Source organism: Tursiops truncatus, chromosome 7 (genome assembly GCF_011762595.2).
Source record: "Tursiops truncatus isolate mTurTru1 chromosome 7, mTurTru1.mat.Y, whole genome shotgun sequence".
In the NCBI taxonomy this organism is placed as follows: domain Eukaryota; kingdom Metazoa; phylum Chordata; class Mammalia; order Artiodactyla; family Delphinidae; genus Tursiops; species Tursiops truncatus.
Window position 1 is genome coordinate 7347130 of NC_047040.1, and position 22657 is coordinate 7369786.

At 45.9% G+C, this 22657-nt stretch overlaps 1 protein-coding gene across 1 annotated transcript in view; it reads right to left on the reverse strand.

Annotated features, from left to right (window-relative positions):
- Positions 1-6610, reverse strand: part of EFHD1 (EF-hand domain family member D1) — a 39310-nt gene extending 32700 nt beyond the window's left edge. Inside the window, exon 1 of the mRNA XM_019923435.2 lies at positions 6235-6610. Coding sequence (XP_019778994.1) covers positions 6235-6527 — 293 coding nt within the window. The 5' untranslated portion in view covers positions 6528-6610. The remainder of the gene's footprint in view (positions 1-6234) is intronic.
- Between the last annotated feature and the right edge of the window lie 16047 nt (positions 6611-22657).

Below are 22657 nucleotides of genomic sequence, written 5' to 3' on the forward strand. Positions count from 1 at the left end.
TTCCGATTCTGATAAAAAGACAACTTTCCCACAGCCAAAGGCTCCTCTCCCCACCCTCTCTCTGGGGCATTGAAACACAAGCTTTTACTATGCTGCAAGAACATCACAACTGCATTTTAAGATGCTGTATTTGGGTCCACCCTTAAGTGGCTGCCCTCATTACCTCCCTTTGAAAGGGGCCTCTGGATAAGCCCAAGGTAATTAAAATTTCCTGTCTAACCTTCACCGCTCCACCAGCTCGTATTACAGCCCTGGACACACACGGTAGAGTCAGTTTCTCTGGGGCCTTCTCACTCTTCGTTTAAAATCAGGCCACTATTCTCTTGGCCCAGCCTATCCAGTAACACTCTTGGAAACGGAGAGGGAACTTTCTCTGGTGACGCCTCTGGCTTCCCACACTCATTAGAAAATTCTCTCTCTTCTACAACACACCAGGCTCATTTGTAGTAGGTCCCAACAATACAAAGGCAAATAAATGACCCCCCCGCTCCAAGAAGCTGATGTGTTCACAGGCTGGAAAGGATCCAGGGTTTTTTAAACCTTGAAAATGTAAGAGATCCCTAAGTGAAATACTTTTAAATAGGAAAATCAAACTGCAAAGATCAAAGCACGTTTTGCAGTGTCTGCATAAATCTATATAGCCCCGGGCAAAAAGAACAGGCGTACTTTGTTCTGGTCAAGTCAGGTTCTGAGTGAACTCTAAGGCGACATCAGAATCTGGATCTAGAAACAGATTAAAAGTGAAATTCTTGCTGAAAGTAAGTGCACTCCTGGCACAAGCTGGGGGCTTTCTATTGGTATTGTTTTTTGTAGTTAGATGGCAACTCCATTTGAAATAGGGTCAGGCTTTGAGAAGACTGATCCCCCTTCTGTTGAGGGTAGGAATCATTCTGGCTTTGGTTACATCTCAGACCTCCTAAATCACCTGAACAATCTAAAGTGGTTAAGATTCTGACATGTCATGATGCACACAGACAGAGCACCTCTGCCCAGGGGCAGTAAGGGGTTGAAGAGGGTCCCCCCACCCCAAAAATTCACAGCCATCTAGAACTTCAGAATGTGACCTATTTGGAAATAGGATCTTTGCAGATATAATAAATTGAATTAAAATGTCATTCTGTGGAATTCCCTGGCGGTCTGGTGGTCAGGACTCAGCATTTTCACTGCCGTGGCCCAGGTTCGATCCCTGGTCAGGGAACTAAGATCCTGAGATCCTGCAAGCCACGCAGCATGGCCAAAAAAAAAAAAAAAAAGAAGTCATACTGAATTAGGGTGGGCCCTAAATCCAAGGACTAGTGTCTTTACAAGAAGGCCATGTGAACACACACACACACAGGGAACACCATGTGACTATCAAGACAGGGACTAGAGTGACACGTTTGCAAGCCAGGGATGCCGAGAATTGCTGGCAACCATCAGAAGCTAGAAGAGGCATGGAAGGGTTCTTCCCTAGAGGCTTTGGAGCAAGCATGGCCCTTCTGACACCTTGATTTCAGAGTCCAGCCTCCAGAACGGTAAGAGAATACATCTCTCTTGTTTTAAACCACTAGCTTGTGCTCCTTGTTACAGCAGCCCTAGGACACTCATGCACTCACCCAGAAGCAGAACGAGTAAGTCCCCTCAACAGAGCCCTGGGGGCAGTCCCAGGGGGACCAATTACCCACCAAGCGGCCACATCCCCACTCCACAGCTCAAGCTGCAGGTGAAATCAGCTTCAAAGGAGAAACCAGACATTGCAAAGTGTTTGTAAATTATTTAACAAAAAGGACAACATACAATTTGCACATCCACCAAAATTATGGCTGTGAAAATTAGTGCCTGAAACTTACTGGTCTCACCACGCACGGGCCAAGCATTGAGCTAACTGCTTCATATACATGAATTTATTTAATCCCCACAATAAACTCACAAGGCAGGTACTTTTCTATCCCCACTTGACATAAGGGGAAACCGAGGCACAGAGCTTTTCAGTAGTAACCTTCCCAAAGTAACCTTCCAAGTAGCAAGTGGTAGAGTTGGGGTCTGAACCCAGGAAGCCTGGGTCCAAGTTCATGCTCTTAACAGACTCACACACTGCTTCTGCAATGGATAGAATGTGGAAAGCATGAAAAACAAGTTGAGATTTTTCACATGATTTTTTTAAATTTATGCATAAAAAACAAAGAAAAAAGAAAAAGACACATTTCAGTTGGGGGCAGATGTGTGGCAACGAGCAGCTGCTGACCGGACAGGGTGAGGGCAGAGTGACACACCCACAGGGCAGGGAGACGAGTCGGGGAGGGGTGGGCATGCCCAGGGCTTCTCCAGGAAGAAGAGGCACCACAAAGGGATCCGCTTGCCCAGCCCTCAGGGAGTGGCCAAAGCGTGCTCAGAAAAGTTTCGATGCAAGAGTGTGCGTGGGGAGGGGGATGTGAGCAAAAATTAGGTTTTCAAGAGGACCTACCCAGATGTAGTTTTGGTTTTTTTTTTTTAATTTTGTTTAAGTCATGCCGTATTTTTTAAAAGTCAAGTAGGACAGCAGGAAGAGGAAAATATGAAAGAGGGCCAGCAGAAAAGCTGGGCTGGGCTGTGAGCAAAGCTGGGACCTCATCAGCTCATCAGCTGCAGAGGGCCAGCTACAGGACAGGTGGTACTGCCAGCTCAACGGGTGGCAAATCCCCAAATGCCAAGCCCCACAGCAGCCTTCCCGGTAGGAGGGGGCCCACAGCCTACCGCAGCCTGGGCAAGGGCAGTGGGTGCAGGCAGCCCCCAGGGCTGGCGAGATCGGCAGAGAGGATCCTGGAGCCAGCTGGCCGCCTGGAGGGAGCTCAGGGTAGCAGGACGGCAGAGAGACCAGGGGGTGGCAGGGGGGCTGGTCTGACTTAGCGACCATAGGGGGCCCTCCATGAGATGAGATGAGATGAGAGTCACCGCCACGTGCCAGGCAACAAGGATGGATGAGGACTGAAAGCAGAGCTGTGTCAGAGATGCCCAAGTGACAAAATCTCCTGGACTGGGGAGTCCCTGACCCTGGTGGGGTGGGGAGAGCAAAGTTTCAGCTGCCTCCCAGGTGAGGAAACTGGGTGGAAGCACCTGAGGGGAACCCCATCGGGCTCAGCTGGAGGAGGCTGAGTCTGGAAGCTCAGAGGGGGACCGGGTGTGGGTAGCATGGCAGCCTGAAGGCTCGGCAGGGCGGGAAGGGTTCTAAACATGGACATGGGGCCTGGAGCCAAGGGAGGGGGGGACAGCCTTCAGCAAAAGGCCCCCGTTCCATGTCACATGCTGACTTGGCACTGGCCACCCCCTCCTCTCACTCAGTTCTCACCAAACCCTTGAAAGAAAGGGTTGCCCCCATTTTACAGATGAAAAGACAGAAGTGGTTAAGCAACTTGCCCTTGATCACAGCTAATGACCCTGGAATGAGCGGGCTATAGCCCCACCTTCCTCAAACTCATGATGGATAATTGGGTCTCTTTTTTTTTTTTTTTGGCTGCATTGTATAGCATGTGGGACCTTAGTTCCCTGACCACGGATGGAACCTGTGTCCCCTGCAGTGGAAGCGTAGCATCTCAACCACTGGCCCACCAGGGAAGTCCCAAGATAATTGGGTCTTGATACTAGGTTTAAGGGGTGGGGGGGGCCTTTCCAAACCACTGTTGGGGGAAATATCATTCCCCGAGTGGCCCCTGCCCCTGGCAGCCACAGCAGCTACCTGCCCCTCATGGGAAGGTGGTACTCTTACCAGCAAGAAACTAAGGCTTCGAGGGACCATGTAGCTTGCCCAGGGTCACAGGTCCTAGGCCCTGTCTGACCCTGCGCCTGTGAGGCTCCTCCTGCCACACTGGTGTCTCCAGCCACCACTTGGCCGACTGTAACTGGATCAGTCTTGCCTCCCCTGCCTTCTAGGACATGGGGGGAAATCCCCAGGAAGGATTCTTTGCAATTACTCATGCCTCAGATGCCACTGCCTGATGACCGGAGCTGCCAGTCCTGCCTCAGGACACTGGAGGCTGAAGGCCTCAGTCTGCCCACAGTCAGGTCCGGGATGGAGCTGTGAAGGTCCTTCACATTGAGCAGCACAGATCCCCCCTCCTCAGCAAGAGCCCCACTGCCAGTCCCCCTGCTAGTCTCTGCAGGGGTAGGGCACGTGGCTCAGGCCTGGCCAACCAGAGCAGCGGGCTGCCCTGGCCACAGCAGTTGGTTCAGAGCCAATAAGAAGCAATAGTAAAGCTACAAAAGACACACACACAGTAAGGTCTTTGCTGTGGTTACTCTTCCCACTGGACTTGCTGGAGCTACTGTGGCCACACTGCCACCACCAGGGATAAGCCACCTGAGAATGGGGACAACACAGAGAGGAAGCTGGCTTAAGAAAAAGAAATTAAGCTCTGATGGCATCATTTGAGCTCCCTGATCCAGCCATACCTGACACCAGTCCTTTTTTAGTTTTATGAACCCATTAATCCCTTTTTTGTTTATGCCAATTTTGGTTGCAAGTGACAGAAAACCCAACCTAGACTTGTGACTGACACAGTAGCTCTGGAGGAAGAAGTCTCGTGCTCAGGCTGGGCTGCCAGCTCTGTGGGACCCCAGACCACACACTGCCTTCCCTTTAGCTTGACCCTCTTCCGGTATCTGTTTCCTCGCCAACGCCACCCTGCTTGGTCTCCCAAGGCCCTCTGATTGTGTGGACTCCCTTTATTACTCTTAGGCAGCCAACAAACAAACATCCTTTCAACGATTGTTCTGCAGAAAAAAATAATAGTAATAAAAATAAATGAAAGAAATCTGAATCACCCCAAAGTGATTGGAAGAAGAAGGTCTCCAAGATGCCCTCTCTGAAGCCAGCTGGACTGGGAGGAAGTGCTGGGACCTGGGAGCAGCCAGAGGGGGAGCAGTATGCCAGGAAAGGCATAACCCCAAATAAATCAAAGGGGCTGTGACGCACCATTCACTTTTCTGTCTCTGCCCCAGTGCATTCTTTTGCTTCAACTCAGCCTTCCTTAATGGCCCAAATTATACCTATCGGGTGTTAACACCAGAGATCAGTGCCTGGAAGCCAGAGACGCGGAAATCAGGGTGTCAGGGAAGCGGAGAAGATGCGGAGGCTCCGGGTACCAGCCTCTGCTGACCTCCGCGCAGGGGCTGGGGTTGGACAAGAGCCCAGCCTCAGGAAGGGGCCCATGCTCCCGCCACACAGCGCCGGCCAGAGCGCCTTTAAATAGAACCTCCACGCGGAAGGACAAACACATTCCAAGCGCATTTTAAACCGCCCCAAGCATGACCTGGCCGGCGGCCTCCGCTCCCCCAGGCATTTTTCCGGTCTTGGCCCAATTCTGGAACTAATATTAATAGCTCAGTTAGGAGCTTACGGTGTGCAAAATACTTTATGGCCTTAAAAGGCAGGGACGATTACTTCCCCCACTCTCTAGATGAAGAAACTGAGGCCCAGGGAGCTGGCAAGCTCCAAGGCCGACTACCGGGGGTCTCTCTACGCTGCCTCCACCGCCCGATGGGGCTGACACGGCAGGACCGGAATGAGCCCCCGCCGGACCAGTTGCCACCTGCCTTGTCCGGTTCCGGAAGGGCGCCTCCTGCCCAAGAGGCAAGAAAGGGGACAACAGCCAAGGCGACGCTCCCAAGAGGCTCCCTGAACGTGCTCGCTCCAGGAACGTACTGATCTTTCGTGAAGAGTTTAACAAACTCCCAGTTCTCAGGCTCTGTTGGTACATCCAACCCCGCGCGGCAGCCAAGGATAAGTTTCCTCCTTTGTTTTAAAAGATAAAGGACAACGAGGCTAATTTCTCCCTCGGGAGATAAAGTTAAAGTTGGCAGGTGAGGCGCGGTGCGTCTCCGTTTCCTAGAAGTTGCGCCCTGGGCAAATCTCGGAGCGGGCCCGCAGAGGGGGCGGGACCCGCCGTCCGGACCCGGGAGCCCCGGACTCGGGCTCGGCTGCCCGAGGGGAGCTTCTGACCTCGGTCACGGAGAACGGCGGCTCCTGCTCTCGGTGTCCCAGCCCCGCTGGATCCCCCGCACCGCGCCGGGATCGGTCGGGGCGCACTGGATCTGGGGGGCGTGGGGTTAAATGCTAAAGACACTCCTGGAATCCCTGCACTATCCCATCCTGTGCCCCCCCCCCCCACAAGCGGGGCCCGGGACTCCCAGCCAGAAAGACCAACCCACCGCCACCTCCCCCTCCCTCCCGGGCTCAGGGTCCCCGGGGGCGCACGGCGCAGGACGCGGCGGAGAGCTTACAGTTTGAACATGCTCTCCAGGTCCTTGATGAGACGGCGGCTGAACTCCGGGAACTCGGAGTAGGGATGGAAGACCTTGCAGCGGCGGGGTCGCGCCGCGCCCTCGTTGATAACCAGTCGTCGGTTCAGCTGCGCGCTCAGCTCGGCGTCGGCTCTGGTGGTGGGCGCCCAGGCGGATGGCTGCGGCTGGGGCTCGGGGACTGGGGCGGCTCGGGGCGCAGGCTGGAGCCCTCCGTCCACCTCCTCCCAATGCAGTCGCTGCTGCAGTTTGCTCGCCAGCTTCTCGCTGGCCATGGCCGCGGTGGATCCGGGGACGCGGGGAGTGGGCTGACAGCGCGTTGCTCGCCGACTCGCGACTCTGCGACACTTCGCCAAGACGGCGGGGACCCGGAGGTTGGGTGGAACCGTGGGCGGGGGCGGGGGAGGGCGGCGGGCGGGGCGGAGCCGCGGCTTTAAGGAGGCGCTGGGGCTCGGGGACCGCCCGCCCGGCCAGAGGCCACAGGTGTCGGCGCGTCCCGGGGACGTCGACCCGCTCTCCACTACCCGGGGCTCCAAGACCGGAAGCTGAGCGCCTCCCGGGACGAGGAGTGGACCCTCGGATCAACTCTGACTTTGCCGCCCGCTCCCAGGGAGCCCAGGGACCTTGTGGTCCCCGAGGGAACGGCACCGGGAAAAGTTTCAGTACCGTCTGGCGGTTCCTTTCTTGTCCCCCAGAAGTGCCCAGACTGGAGCCGCTCGCGGCGGGGGACAGACTGGGGGTGGGGGGAGCCAAGCGCCTCCGGATGACACCTACGCGTCCCCAAGGCTGCGGGTGGCACCCAGTGGTCGCAAAGGGCTGGGTGAGGGAGGCGCCCGCAGGGAGCGCGGGGAAGGGGAAGCTGAATTTCACTCACTGAAAAGAAATGTTTCCAAAACATACGAAAAACAAATAAGCAAACCGAAAAAAGAACAATCAAGGGAGACAAACTCGTGGCTCTCCTGGTGGTAAGACACCAGCGCCACTTCGGGGGCTCTGGCTTTTTCTGTTAAGCACAAGAAAGAAAAGAAAAAGAAGCTTGAAAATAAAGAAATAAATCAGCCTTTTTAGCAAGAGGGTAAAAACAAGTACAGTCGTCACTGCCCTATGGATGGCTGTTACGTCAGCCAAGCCTTGAGAAGAATCTTGTAAACACTGATCCGCCCATACTGGGACGCACTCTGTTCTGACTGCCTCAGGGACTGCTGACCCAGGGCAGGTCTGCCTCACCTGGCTGTGGGTGCCTGAAACCCAGGACCAGCCCTTGGCATGCAGGCATGTAGGGCCTGCAGAGGTCCTGCCAGGGGTTCTGAGCATGTGTAGAGGCCTAGTGGAAAAAAAAAAAAATATATATATATATATTTTTTTAATTAGGGAAAATATTATGTTTTTAAATAAAGTGATCAAACAGAATCTTTTTAACATCGCTACTAAACAGTTTTATTCAGTTTTATAAATGGCCCTTTTTACATCAGATTTAATGCTTGAAATGGCAACTGATGGACCCCTTCAAATACACCACAGGACGCTACCCTTCCTGACCTGGTGATGGTGACTAGATTTGCTTTTTTTGTCATTTGTGAGCACTTTATGTGACATTCTTTCACACACATACACCAAAAAAAGAGATTTAAAATTCTTAACACTCTACATCAACAAGACACTTTACATGAATAGGTATTAAAAAATGTCAGCAACCGTTTTACATGCTAAAATTGACCACAGTTCACATTAAATTGAAAGACTCTAATAGCTCTTCCTTTTCTTTCATTTATGATTCAAGCATAATGTTGAAAATTCTCATGTTCATGAGAATGGATTTTGAATGCAATTCGACTTTTTCATTTAAGTGCCTCCAAATGAGAAAGAGCTTTTTTTTTAAAAAAAAAAAAAAACAGCTTTATTGAGGTACAATTGATATACAAAAAACTGCGCAGATTTAATGTACACAATTTGATGCACTTGGACATGTGCAAACACCCATGATACTATCACCACAATCAAGGTAATAAACATTTCCATCACCTCCAAAGGTTTCCTTGTGTCCCTTTGGTTTTTGTTTTGGCGATTTTTTTGATGAGAACACTGCACATAAGGTTTACCCTCTTAACAAATTTTCAAGGACACAAAACCATATTGTTAACCACAGGCTCTGTGTTGCACAGTGGATCTCTAAGGAAGCACTTTGGAGTAACATACATGTGGAATACGAGCTATCCCCCAGGCGCCACTCAAAAGGCACATCACCTACAAGGGGCAGAGTTTGCGGGCTGTGCCCACCAGGCATCCCCAAGCCTTTCTGCCCTGAGGTAAGAGTGGAGGAGGGAATGCCTCCTAACCCCTGGCACCAAAGCAGCAGGTACTCAGAACGCTCACCAGGCCACACCTGGCCACCCCTAGGGAGAAAATTTCAGTATCTCACTAGTGACCCAAAGTGAGGTACAGTCACGCCAAGACTGGAAACCCTGCTTCCCATCTCTCCTTTTCCAGTGTTCAGCTGGGTGCCTGACAAAGAGCTCAAAACAAGATTACTGAATGATGGGCCAAGATCAGTACTACTGTGCAAATATGACCCATGTTTTATAAAATACATTTCTATGTGTAGAAAAAAAAACTAAAGGGAAAGAGACTAAATTATTAACAGTAGTAAATGCTAGGAGTCAAACCGTTTTCATCAACTATTTTAGTTCTCAGTTCCCTGACTTTTCTACAATGACTATGTAAAACTATTATACCAGAAAACAAATGTTATTGCTTGCAGTGGTGAAGTATGAGAGGATGGATATTTTAGCTGTAGAGCAGGCAAAAGTATCGGGTTGGCCACAAAGTTCGTTCAGGCTGCTCCATAAGATGGTACAGAAAATCCGAACGAACTTTTTGGCCAATCCAATATTTTTGCCTGTGTCATCCCATGAGCACGTTTATTTCACTAACATTCCTCTGGGATGGCTATAGGAGCTTTTGCATTTCATAGGGAAAATCAAACGTGTTTTACCTGCAAGACTTCTTTTTCAGTCCTCTATTGCTGTGTAACAAACCATCCCCAAACCTATGGCCCAAACGACAAATCTACTTTGCTTGTGAATCTGCAATTTGGGCAGACACTCTCTTCTCTGATCCACTTGGCGTAGGCAAGGGCAGCTCTGAGGCTGGGGTCAAGAATCATCTGGAGATTCATTCCCTCCCAGGTATGGGATTGATGCTGGCAGATGCTTGGCCCTTGCTTGGAGCTGTTGGCTAGAACACCTACACGTGGCCTCTTGATACGTCATGCGCTTCCTCACAGCATGGTCACTGGGTTCCTAGGGTGGGCTTGCAAAGAGGGAGAGTCAGGTAGAAGCCGTATCACCTTTTATGAAGTAGGCTCAGACATCCCTTAGCTCAACTTTACTGGTCAGAGCAGTCGTGGAGGGGAGAGAACACAATTCTCCACCTCTCAGTGGAGGAGTGACAACGTCATCGAAGAATAGCGTGTGAGATGGGATGTGTACCATTGTGGCCATCTTTGGAAAATACAGTTTGCCAGTCCTCCCTCTGAAAATCCCTAAAGGCTTGAGTCTATTGTGGTTCTGTGGCATCCAGACAGGAACAGGTATGTCCTTCAGCCCGGATGTGTTGGCACAATTCTCTGGGCCCTCCAGAAGTGCGGGCCTGCAAGTCGCAAAGAAGTCGGAATGAAATGAAGTCCAGAAAGGGAAAAGCCCTTCCAAGAGGGCAGAAACCTGGGGCTGCGGCCATCTCTGGAGGCATTCAGTCTTATCTTCACGTTATCAACTTCTTAAATGAGGCAAAATCTCAGGGCTTTGATATGTTTTAGAGGAAATGGTTTTGTCCCTTAAAAATGAGGTAAATGTTAGTGCCAGGTGCTCTTTCTAAGTCTCTTCACGCCCTAGCTCACTGAATTGAGAATATTCTAAAATTAGAGAGTGGAGGCAGAATCAAGATGGCGGTGTGGAAAGACGTGGAGTTAGCGTCTCCCCACAACTAGGGCACCTGCCGGCCGCTGTTGGCGGACTCTGACGCCCAAGGAGATGGAAGAAACCCCACAGTGCACGTAGGGGTAGGATGTAGAGGGACTGAGGCGGGAGGAGAAGTGGAGGCCAGACAGGATCGGCATCCCTGAGGCTGGGGAGACCAGCAGGTGGGAGGGGGCCTCCGGGAGGAGCAGAGCGGGAGAGGCGTGGAGGGCAATTGCCCCACCCACTCGAGCCCAGAAAGCTTGCTGGGCTCCCAGGTGAGGTCCCCTGCCCTCTGAGACCAGGGCTGGGGGGCATGCCTGGGCCCCTTCTGTTCCTTGAGCCTAAGCCCCACCCCCCCAGGCCCCCAGGGCCTTTTCAAATCCTGTGGGTCCTGATCATTGGCCCCGCCCACCACCCAAACCTCACCCTTGCTTAGGCCCCGACCTCCACAGCCAAGGCCTTTTCCTCCTCCTTTTTTTTTCTTTTTTTTTTCCCTTTTTTTTTTCCCCCCTCCTCCTCTTCTTTACTATTGTGGTACTGTTGCACCTTCTGGTTGTTGATTCAGCTATATTTTTATTTTTATATTCTTCCTAACATACCTGTTAGTTTCCTAGTCTAATTTCATTTTTTTTACTTTGTTATTTTGTTGTTGTTGCTGTTGTTGTTGTTTTGCCGCCCCAGGCAGCTTGCAGGATCTTGGTTCACGAGCCCGGGGTCAGGCCAAAGCTCCTGCGGTGGGAGCTCTGAGTCCAAACCACTGGACTAACAGAGAACCTCAGACCCCAGGGAGTATTCACTGGAGTGAGGTCTCACGGAGGTCCTCATCTCAGCACCAAGACCCAGCTCTACCCAATAGCCTACAAACCCCAGTGTCGGAAGCCTCAGGCCAAATAACCAGTAAGACAGGAACACAATCTCACTCATAAAAAAATAAATAAAAAATGAGACGGCAAAAAGTATGTCACAGATGAGGGAGCAAGGTAAACACCGACAAGACCAAATAAGTGAAGAGGAAATAGGCAATCTACCTGAAAAAGAATCCAGAGTAATGATAGTAAAGATGATCCAGAATCTCGGAAATAGAATGGAGGCACGGATTGAGAAAATATAAGAAACGTTTAACAAAGATCTAGAAGAACTAAGGAAAAAACAAACAGAGATGAAGAACATAATAACTGAAACGAAAAATACACTAGAAGGAATCAATAACAGAATAACTGTGGCAGAAGAATGAATAAGTGAGCTAGAAGACAAAATGGTGGAAATAACTGCTGAGGAGCAGAATAAAGAAAAAAGAAAGAAAGAATCGAAGACAATTTCAGAGACAACACTGGGACTACACTAAACGCACCAACATTCAAATTATAGGGGTCCCAGAAGAAGAGAAAAAGAAAGGGTCTGAGAAAATATTTGAAGAGATTGTAGTTGAAAAATTCCCTAACATGGGAAAGGAAATAGTCACCCAAGTCCAGGAAGCACAGAGAGTCCCATACAGGATAAACCCTAGGAAAAACACAAGACACAAATTAATGAAATTAGAACACTACATAACACCATACACAAAAATAAACTCCAAATGGATTAAAGACTTAAATGGAAGAGCAGACACTATAAAACTCGTAGAGGAAAACATAGGAAAAACACTCTTTGACATAAACCACAGCAAGATCCTTTTTGACCCACCTCCTAGAGTAATGGAAATAAAAACAAAAATAAACAAATGGGACTTAATTAAACTTTAAAGCTTTTGCACAGCAAAGGAAACCATAAACAAGACAAGAAGACAACCCTCAGAATGGAAGAAAATATTTGCAAATAAAACAACAGACAAAGGATTAATCTCCAAAATATACAAACAGCTCATGGAGCTCAATACCAAAAAACGAACAATCCAGGTAAAAAATGGGCGGAACACCTAAATAGACATTTCCCCAAGGAAGACATACAGATGGCCAAGAGGCACATGAAAAGATGCTCAACATCACTAATCACTAGAGAAATGCAAATCAAAATTACAATGAGGTATCACCTCATGCTGATCAGAATGGCCATTATAAAAAAATCTAGAAACAATAAATGCTGGAAAGGGTGTGGAGAAAAGGGAACCCTCTTGCACTATTGGTGGGAATGTAAACTGATACAACCACTATGGAAAACAGTATGGAGGTTCCTTAAAAAACTAAAAATAGAACCACCATATGACCCAGCAATCCCACTACTGGGCATATACCCTGAGAAAACCGTAATTCAAAAAGAGACATGTACTACAATGTTCATTGCAGCCCTATTTACAATAGCCAGGACATGGAACCAACCTAAATGTCCATCGACAGATGAATGGATAAAGAAGATGTGGCACATATATACAGTGGAATATTACTCAGCCATAAAAAGAAACGAAATTGAGATATTTGTAGTGAAGTGGATGGACCTAGAGTCTGTCATACAGAGTGAAGTAAGTCAGAAAGAGAGAGACAAATACCGTATGCTAACACATAGATATGGAATCTAAAAAAAAAAAAAAAAATGGTATTGATGAACCTAGTTGCAGGGCAGGAATAAAGAGATAGACATAGAGAATGGACTTGAGGACGTGGGGTGGGAGGGGGAAGCTGGGGCAAAGTGAGAGTAGCATCGACATATATACACTACCGAATGTAAAATAGTTGGCTGGTAGGAAGCAGCAGCGTAGAACAGGGAGATCAGCTCAGTGCTTTGCCATGACCTAGAGGGGTGGGATAGGGAGGGTGGGAGGGAGGCTCAAGAGGGAGGGGATATGGGGACATGCGTATGTATATGACTGATTCACTTTGTTGTGCAACAGAAACTAACAGTATTGTGAAGTAATTATACTCCAATAAAGATCTATTAAAAATAAATAAATAAATAAATATAAATAAAATTAGAGAGTGATGATGGTTTTACAACTCCATGAATATACTAAAAACCATTAAATTGTACACTTCATAAAGATGAATTTTATGACATGTGACTTATATCTAAATAAATCTGTTATTTTTTAAATGATGACAATAAGCCATTACTTATTAACATGAATAATATAATTGAGAAGAAAAACATTGTTTTACATGTCTTTATTTATTTATTTTTTGCGGTACGCGGGCCTCTCACTGTTGTGGCCTCTCCTGTTGCAGAGCACAGGCTCCGGACGCGCAGGCTCAGCAGCCATGGCTCACGGGCCCAGCCGCTCCACGGTATGTGGGATCTTCCCGGACCGGGGCACGAACCTGTGTCCCCTGCTTTGGCAGGCGGACTCTCAACCACTGCGCCACCAGGGAAGCCCCATTTTTGCATCTCTTTACTCTCTGCCTCAATAGAAGACACTTGGATATCACATCTGCTTCTACATTTGATTTGCTGCAATTTGTTGCTTTGTTTGCAGTATGTGACGAAAATCCAGGCTTCTGCAGATATCTGGGAATTTAGTTGGATATATAATTGGAAAAGGGAGGAGTATTTGTTCAGTCTTTTCAGATAATTGGTTATCATTTTTCTTTGTTACTACACCAAAACTGCTAAGTGATAGTTTCCTGAAGTTTAAATGCAACATGGAAAGTGGAAGCATCCAAACCAGACCCTCCAGACTCCGTTACACTGGAATCCATCACTCCACCTTGCACGTTTAACGGGGCCTTGAGTTAGGCATAACTTTGTACCTTTATGCATTGGTCATGTTGACACATTTCACTTATATGATAAAGTCCAAAATTCTAACTTTTGCTTGGAACTCGTTTTTGTTTTTCCTGTTTTTTTTTTTTTTTTTTTTTTTTTTTGCAGTACACGGGCCTCTCACTGTTGTGGCCTCTCCTGTTGCAGAGCACAGGCTCCGGCCGCGCAGGTCCAGCGGCCATGGCTCACAGGCCCAGCCGCTCCGCGGCATGTGGGATCTTCCCGGACCGGGACACGAACTTGCGTCCCCTGCATCGGCAGGCGGACTCTCAACTACTGCGCCACCAGGGAAGCCCTCAAGTGTTATTATTGATAGCAAATACTACCAATTGTTTCCAGAAGGCCCTCAATTACTTCTTCCTTTTCTCCAGGGATGTCTCCTTGAGGGCAAGTTTCAGGTCTTTATTTTTATTTGGGAAACTCTTAAAGTAACTCACCTATCTGTCCCCAGGCTGGCTGCATCTTCCGCAAGGGAAAGACCACAGGCACTACCTAAATGGGGTTTCTCACCTTTCTCTCTAGCCCAGGCAGTACAAAAAGAATCCCTAACCACTCCTTGCCCTGCACAGCTGCCGGAGAAACTCCTGGCAGAGAATCAGGCAGAAAAGCTGGGCAGTATTTTAAACCTCAGACTTCAGGCCCCTGAGTGGACCTAGAGGCTCCGACCCTCAGGGGAGGCCTGGTCCCCAGGCCCCTGTGGCTCCAGGCATCCACGTCTGTGGCCTTGGAGACTGACCAGGGAGCTCCCAGGGGTGTCGATGAGCTCAGACCCAAGTTCCCTGGGTGGCCTCAGCTCCCTGTCTGCTCAGAAAGCAGAGACACTGGGCTGTAGTAGACGCTGCTGAAAGCGAAAATAATTCACTTTCCTATTTCTCACCTGATGGAGCAGCAAAGACCTATGAGTGGGCGAAAATGAATTCTACAGGGTTGGAGGAGAGGCAAGCCAGACCCTCCCATGGCTCTAGGGACCCCTGGCTGTGACTGTCAGATCACCCACCCTGCCCTCTCTTCTCCCCACCACACCCATCAGGGCTGGCCTTCCCTCCCCCTGCTCACCTCGTCAATCAAGTCTTGGTTCCACCCCCTGAAGCCGTTCAGATCTCTCCCCTTCTTCCTTGAATCCAGCCAGAGCTCCTCTCTCTGGAAGGGCGATAGGGGACAATGCCATCCTCTGAAGCCGACTTGCCCTCTGCCCATCTGTCCTCCATTCGCTCACCCAGGCAGGAGGAACTGGTCTAAAACAGTGCTGTCCAATAGAAATAGAATGCATACTTTAATTTTAGAATGTGTATTTGGTATTTTAAATTTTCTAGTAGCAACATTTTAAAAGGTAAAACTAAAAGAAAACAGGTGAAATTCATTTTCATAATATATTTTCTTTTACCCAATATATGCCAAATATTATCATCTCGACAGGTAATCAATGTAAAAAATGTTAATGAGATATTTTACATTATTTCCTACCAAGGCTTTGAAATTTGAGGTGTATTTTACACTTACAGGTCATCTCAATTCAAACTAGCCATATTTCAAGCGGTTGAGAGCCACTTGCGGTTGGTGGCTACCATCTCGGATAACTCAGGACTAAGGCGAATCAGAGGGGTCCCTGCTCCCTGGCTCTGACCCTCAGCAGGTGAAGAAGTTCTGCTACTGAGAACTTCCTGTCTGGCCTCACCTCTGGCCTCTACTCCCTCTGATTTGAAATAACACCCCCAACACCCGCCCCCCCCCCACACACTCAACTTGTCCCTAACACAAGGTACTCAGATCCACCCAGATCTGACCCAGTGCTCCATGGATGTTGGACCTGAGAATAATATCCTAAACTAAAGACCAAACTGTGCCACTGGTCCCAGTTCCCGGTCTCCTTATTTGTTCCAGTCTGGCGCCCTGTCAGTGGCTGCAGGAAGCTGGTGGTAGTGGGTGGGGCTGCCCTCCCCCTGCAGAGGGGACACCTCTGAGGTTCAAAGGTGTGCTTGGTTGCCAGGCACCTGATGATAAGAGCATTTCTTAAAGAGTTTAGCGATATTACACTTCATTTGATTCCCCCAAGTTCTCTGACAGTCTTTACATGTAGCACAGGGTAAGATAGGCTTTTGGCTATATCTTACCTAATAATAATAAACTATTCTGGCTCTTCCGTTTAGACACAGAACCAGGAGCCCTCAGTCATGGGGGCAGAGGTGGAAGGAGGAGAGCAGTTGTGTAAATGCTGGCTCTGTCACTCAGCAGCTGTGTGACTTTGAGTTAGTTACTTAACTTCTCTGAACTTCTGTTTTATCATATATACAACAAAGATACAGCCGTCGTCAGAGATATTGCAGGTTTGGTTCCAGATCACTGCAATAAAGCAAGTCACATGGATTTTTTGGTTTCCCAGAGCATATAAAAGTTATACTTACACTAGACTGTAGTCTATTAAGTGTGCAATAGCATTATGTCTAAAAAAACAATGTACACACCTTAATTTAAAAATACTTTATCGTGGGAATTCCCTGGCGGTCCAGTGGTTAGGACTCCATGCTCTCACTGCTGAGGGCCCGGGTTCAATCCCTGGTCGGGGAACTAAAATCTCGCAAGCCATGCAGCGCGGCCAAAAAAAACCCAAAAAAACTTTATTGCTAAAAAATGCTAACCGTCATCTGAGCCATCAGCGAGATCACTGACCACAGATCCCCATAACAAACATAACAATAATGAAAAGGTTTGACATATCGCGAGAATTGCCAGAATGTGACACAGAGACATGAAGTGAGGGAATGCTGCTCGAAAAATGGCACGAATAGACTTGTTCAAGGCAGGGTTGCCACAAACCTTCAATCTGTAAAAAATGCAGTATCTGCGAAGCGCAGTAAAACAAGTTGTGCTTATAATACTACCCACAAGACGTCCAAGGCAGTTGTGATGACTGATTGCATGTAAAGCACCTAGCAGGTGTTGAATTAATGTCACCCTTTTGCTACAGGTGCAGCACAGGTGGTGCCTGACGGTGGGGTTGAAGGAAAAGAGCCCGAGCCACAGGGCAGGCCCAGGCCCTCCAGCTTTCACCAGGGCACCAACTAAGCCTGTTTTTGTCGGGGGGCGGGCCGGGGGAGCATCTTGCAGCCCTCACCCACATTCCGGCTACGCAGACAAGCAGCTCGGCCCTTCCTGATTTCAAAAGACTACACTGGCCAGCGTGATTTGGAGACACCAGGGAATCACATCACTTCCACACCAATGACTTCTACTTTGATTTTTTGAAAACCTTGCTCTTAGCAGCTCCTTTGCCCACTGCAAGCTAGCCGTGCAGCTCAGCGCTTCCTGCCTCTCTCTCAGATAACCCCCACTGCCCTGGCTGCAGACTCCTCCTGTATTCTTGTGCATTTCAAGTCTGCCCCTCCAGCCTCTCCCTCAAATTTGGGTCTGAGTCTCTCTTTGCATCTCAAAGGATTTGGCTGGTGCTTGAGAACTGTGGCTTTGACAAAGGCCCTGTGCATCTTGAGATGAGCAGGGAGGGTCTGATCTTCCAGAATCACTGGCATAACAAACGTCACCTATTTATAGCTTCAGTTTAAGAGTGGTCCATTGCAAGGAAAAGTATTCAAAGATTTAACACCTGGAAAAAGATATCATCAACAAATGCAACCAAGTATCCAGAATCTCCTGGGGAGCTCCTACAGAGTAGTAATAAAAAGAAAAACAAACCAATGAAAAATTGGGCAATGGGTATGAGCAAATTTACCTAAACTGGTTTGACCCAGTACAACTCAGACTTTACTTGGTGGGTTAGCGTATTGGTCAAAGAAGTTTGGGGTGGGTGTTAACTACTCCCCACATTCTTGTTATCACTTTGTGAGGTAAGCCAGCCTTAGACCAAATTCTGCTAAACATAAAGATATTTATTAAGCTAACATTCCCAGCAAGCAGACATAGATAGAATAGCTCAGACAACCTATTCTGTAAATTGGTTGAAGTCTCAAGTCCCGGCTCTTGGCCCTTTTAGGAAATCCAGCCACACCCTTCACCAGACACATCCTAGAGACCAGATTCCTTGTCTTATTTATAATCAGCATCAAACAACCAGAAATCCTCCTAATTCAATGCCTGAAAACTGGCTAATTAAAAAATCAAGCCTTAGGACAGGTTACAAATTTTGGTGGATTCCTATGTCCTATGCAGTATGGCGGGAGGAGGGGACGGATTTTAAACTATTTTAAGGCAATCCACATATCTTGAAAACAATACTTTTCATTTCACCAGTGAGAGCCAGTTTTGAACATTCATCAATTTAGTCAATTAGCCCCTATATTCATCAATTTTTTTTATGAGTCTGTTTTGGTTTTTTGTTTGTGTGTGTTTGTGTTTTTTTTAATTTAGTTAATTTTTTTATACAGCAGGTTCTTATTAGTTATCTATTTTATACATATTAATGTATATATGTAAATCCCAATCTACCAGTTCATCCTGCCACCCCTCCACCTTGCCACTTTCCCTCCTTGGTGTCCATATGTTTGTTCTCTACATCTGTGTCTCTGTTTCTGCCCTGCAAACCGGTTCATCTGTACCATTTTTCTAGGTTCCACATATACGCGTTAATATACTATATTTGTTTTTCTCTTTCTGACTTACTTCACTCTGTATGACAGTCTCTAGATCCAGCCACGTCTCTACAAATGACCCAATTTCATTCCTTTTTATGGCTGAGTAATATTCCATTGTATATATGTACCCCATCTTCTTTATCCATTCATCTGTCGATGGGCATTTAGGTTGCTTCCATGACCTGGCTATTGTAAGTAGTGCTGCAATGAACATTGGGGTGCATGTGTCTTTTTGAATTATGGTTTTCTCAGGGTATATGCCCAGTAGTGGGATTGCTGGGTCATATGGTAATTCTATTTTTAGTTTTTTAAGGAACCTCCATACTGTTCTCCATAGTGGCTGCATCAATTTACATTCCCACCAACAGTGCAAGAGGGTTCCCTTTTCTCCACACCCTCTCCAGCATTTGTTGTTTGTAGGTTTTCTGGTGATGCCCATTCTGACTGGTGTGAGGTGATACCTCATTGTAGTTTTGATTTGCATTTCTCTAATAATTAGCGATGTTGAGCAGCTTTTCATGTGCTTCTTGGCCATCTGTATATCTTCTTTGGAGAAATGTCTATTTAGGTCTTCTGTCCATTTTTCGATTGGGTTGTTTGTTTTCTTAATATTGAGCTGCTTGAGCTGTTTATATATCTTGGAGATCAATCCTTTGTCCATTAATTCATCTGCAAATATTTTCTCCCATTCTGAGGATTGGCTTTTTGTCTTGTTTGTAGTTTTCTTTGCTTTGCAAAAGCTTTTAAATTTCATTAGGTCCCATTTGTTTATTTTTGTTTTTATTTCCATTACTTTAGGAGGTGGATCAAAAAAGATCTTGCTGTGATTTATGTCGAAGAGTGTTCTTCCTGAGTTTTCCTCTAAGAGTTTTATACTGTCCAGTCTTACATTTAGGTCTCTAATCCATTTTGAGTTTATTTTTGTGTATGGTGTTAGAGAGTGTTCTAATTTCATTCTTTTACAAGTAGCTGTCCAGTTTTCCCAGCACCACTTATTGAAGAGACTCTCTTTGCTCCATTGTATATCCTTGTGTCCTTGGTCATAGATTAGTTGACCATAGGTGCGTGGGTTTATCTCTGGGCTTTCTATCCTGTTCCATTGATCTATATTTCTGTTTTTGTGACAGTACCATATTGTCTTGATTACTGTAGCTTTGTAGTATAGTCTGAAGTCAGGGAGTCTGATTCCTCCAGCTCCATTTTTTTCCCGCAAGACTGCTTTGGCTATTTCGGGTCTTTTGTGTCTCCACACAAATTTTAAGATTTCTTGTTTTAGTTCTGTAAAAAATGCCACTGGTAATTTGATAGGGATTGCACTGAACTTGTAGATTGCTTTTGGTAGTATAGTCATTTTCACAATATTGATTCTTCCAATCCAAGAACATGGTATATCTCTCCATCTGTTTGTGTCATCTTTGATTTCTTTCATCAGTGTCTTATAGTTTTCTGAGTACAGGTCTTTTACCTCCTTAGGTAGGTTTATTCCTAGGTATTTTATTCTTTTTGTTGCAATGGTAAATGGGATTGTTTCCTTAATTTCTCTTTCTGACCTTTCGTTGTTAGTGAATAGGGATGCAACAGATTTCTGTGCATTAATTTTGTATCCTGCAACCTTACCAAATTCATTGATTAGCTCTAGTAGCTTTTTGGTGGCATCTTTAGGATTCTCTATGTATAGTATCATGTCATCTGCAAACAGTGACAGTTTTACTTCTTTTCCAGTTTGTATTCCTTTTATTTCCTTTTCTTCTCTGATTTTTGTGGCTAGGACTTCCGAGAGTGGACATCCTTGTCTTGTTCTTGATCTTAAAGGAAATGCTTTCAGTTTTTCACTATTGAGAATGATGTTTGCTGTGGGTTTGTTGTATATGGCCTTTATTATGTTGAGGTAGGTTCCCTCTATGCCCACTTTCTGGAGACTTTTTATCATAAATGAGTGTTGAATTTTGTCAAAAGCATTTTCTGCATCTATTGAGATGATCATATGGTTTTTATTCTTCAGTTTGTTAATATGGTGTATCACACTGATTGATTTACATATATTGAAGAATCCTTGCATCCCTGAGATAAATCCCACTTGATCATGGTGTATGATTCTTTTAATGTGTTGTTGGATTCTGTTTGTTAGTATTTTGTTGAGGATTTTTGCATCTATATTCGTCAGTGACATTGGTCTGTAATTTTCTTTTTTTGTAATATGTTTGTCTGGTTTTGGTATCAGGGTGATGGTGGCCTCATAGAATGAGTTTGGGAGTGTTCCTTCCTCTGCAATTTTTTGGAAGAGTTTGAGAAGGATGGGTGTTAGCTCTTCTCTAAATGTTTGATAGATTCACCTATGAAGCCATGTGGTCTTGGACTTCTGTTTGTTGAAAGATTTTTAATCACAGTTTCAATTTCATTACTTGTGATTGGCCTGTTCATATTTCCTATTTCTTCCTGGTTAAGTCTGGGAAGGTTATACTTTTCTAAGAGTTTGTTCATTTCTTTCAGGTTGTCCATTTTATTGGCATAGAGTTGCTTGTAGTAGTCTCTTAGTCTTTCTGTGGTGTCCGTTGGAACTTCTCCTTTATCATTTCTAATTTTATTGATTTGAGTCCTCTCCCTTTTTTTCTTGATGAGTCTGGCTAAAGGTTTGTCAATTTTGTTTATCTTCGCAAAGAACCAGCTTTTAGTTTTATTGATCTTTGCTATTGTTTTCTTTGTTTCTATTTCATTTATTTCTGTTCTGATCTTTATGATTTCTTTCCTTCTACTAACTTTGGGTTTTGTTTGTTCTTCTTTCTCTAGTTTTTTAGGTGTAAGGTTAGATTGTTTATTTGAGATTTTTCTTGTTTCTTGAAGTAGGCTTGTATGGCTATAAACTTCCCTCTTAGAACTGCTTTTGCTGCATCCCATAGGTTTTGGATCATCGTGTTTTCGTTGTAATTTGTCTCTAGGTATTTTTTGATTTCCTCTTTGATTTCTTCAGTGATCTCTTGGTTATTTAGTAATGTACTGTTTAGCTTCCATGTGTTTGTGTTTTATACATTTTTCCCCCTGTAATTGATTTCTAATCTCATATCATTGTGGTCAGAAAAGATGCTTGATATGATTTCAATTTTCTTAAATTTACTGAGTCTTGATTTGTGACCCAAAATGTGATCTGTCCTGGAGAATGTTCCATGTGCACTTGAGAAGGAAGCGTAATCTGCTGTTTTTGGATGGAATGTCCTATAAATATCAATTAAATCTATCTGGTCTATTGTGTTATTTAAAGCTTGTGTTTCCTTTTTAATTTTCTGTTTGGATGATCTGTCCATTGATGTAAGTGAAGTGTTAAAGTCCCCCACTATTATTGTGTTACTGTTGATTTCCTCTTTTATAGCTGTTTGCAGTTGCCTTATGCATTGAGGTGCTCCTATGTTGGGTGCATATATATTTATAATTGTTATATCTTTTTCTTGGATTGATCTCTTGATCATTATGTAGTGTCCTCCCTTGTCTCTTGTAACATTTTTTATTTTAATATCTATTTTATCTGATATAAGTATTACTACTCCAGCTTTCTTTTGATTTCCATTTGCAGGGAATATCTTTTTCCATGCCCTCACTTTCAGTCTGTATGTGTCCCTAGGTCTGAAGTGGGTCTCTTGTAGACAGCATATATACGGGTCTTGTTTTTGTATCCATTCAGTGAGCCTGTGTCTTTTGGTTGGAGCATTTAATTCATTCACCTTTAAGGTAATTATCAATATGTATGTTCCTATTACCATTTTCTTGATTGTTATGGGTTTGTTTTGTAGGTCCTTTTCTTCTCTTGTGTTTCCCACTTAAAGAAGTTCTTTTAGCATTTGCTGTAGAGCTGGTTTGGTGGTACTGAATTCTCTTAGCTTTTGCTTCTCTGTAAAGCTTTTGATTTCTCCATCGAATCTGAATGAGATCCTTGCCAGGTAGAGTAATCTTGGTTTTAGGTTCTTCCCTTTCATCATTTTAAATATATTGTGCCACTCCCTTCTGGCTTGTAGAGTTTCTGCTGAGAAATCAGCTGTTAACCTTATAGGAGTTCCCTTGTATGTTATTTGTCGTTTTTCCCTTGTTGCTTTCTATAACTTTTCTTTGTCTTTAATTTTTGTCAATTTGATTACTATGTGTCTTGGAATGTTTCTCCTTGGGTTTATCCTACCTGGAACTCTCTGC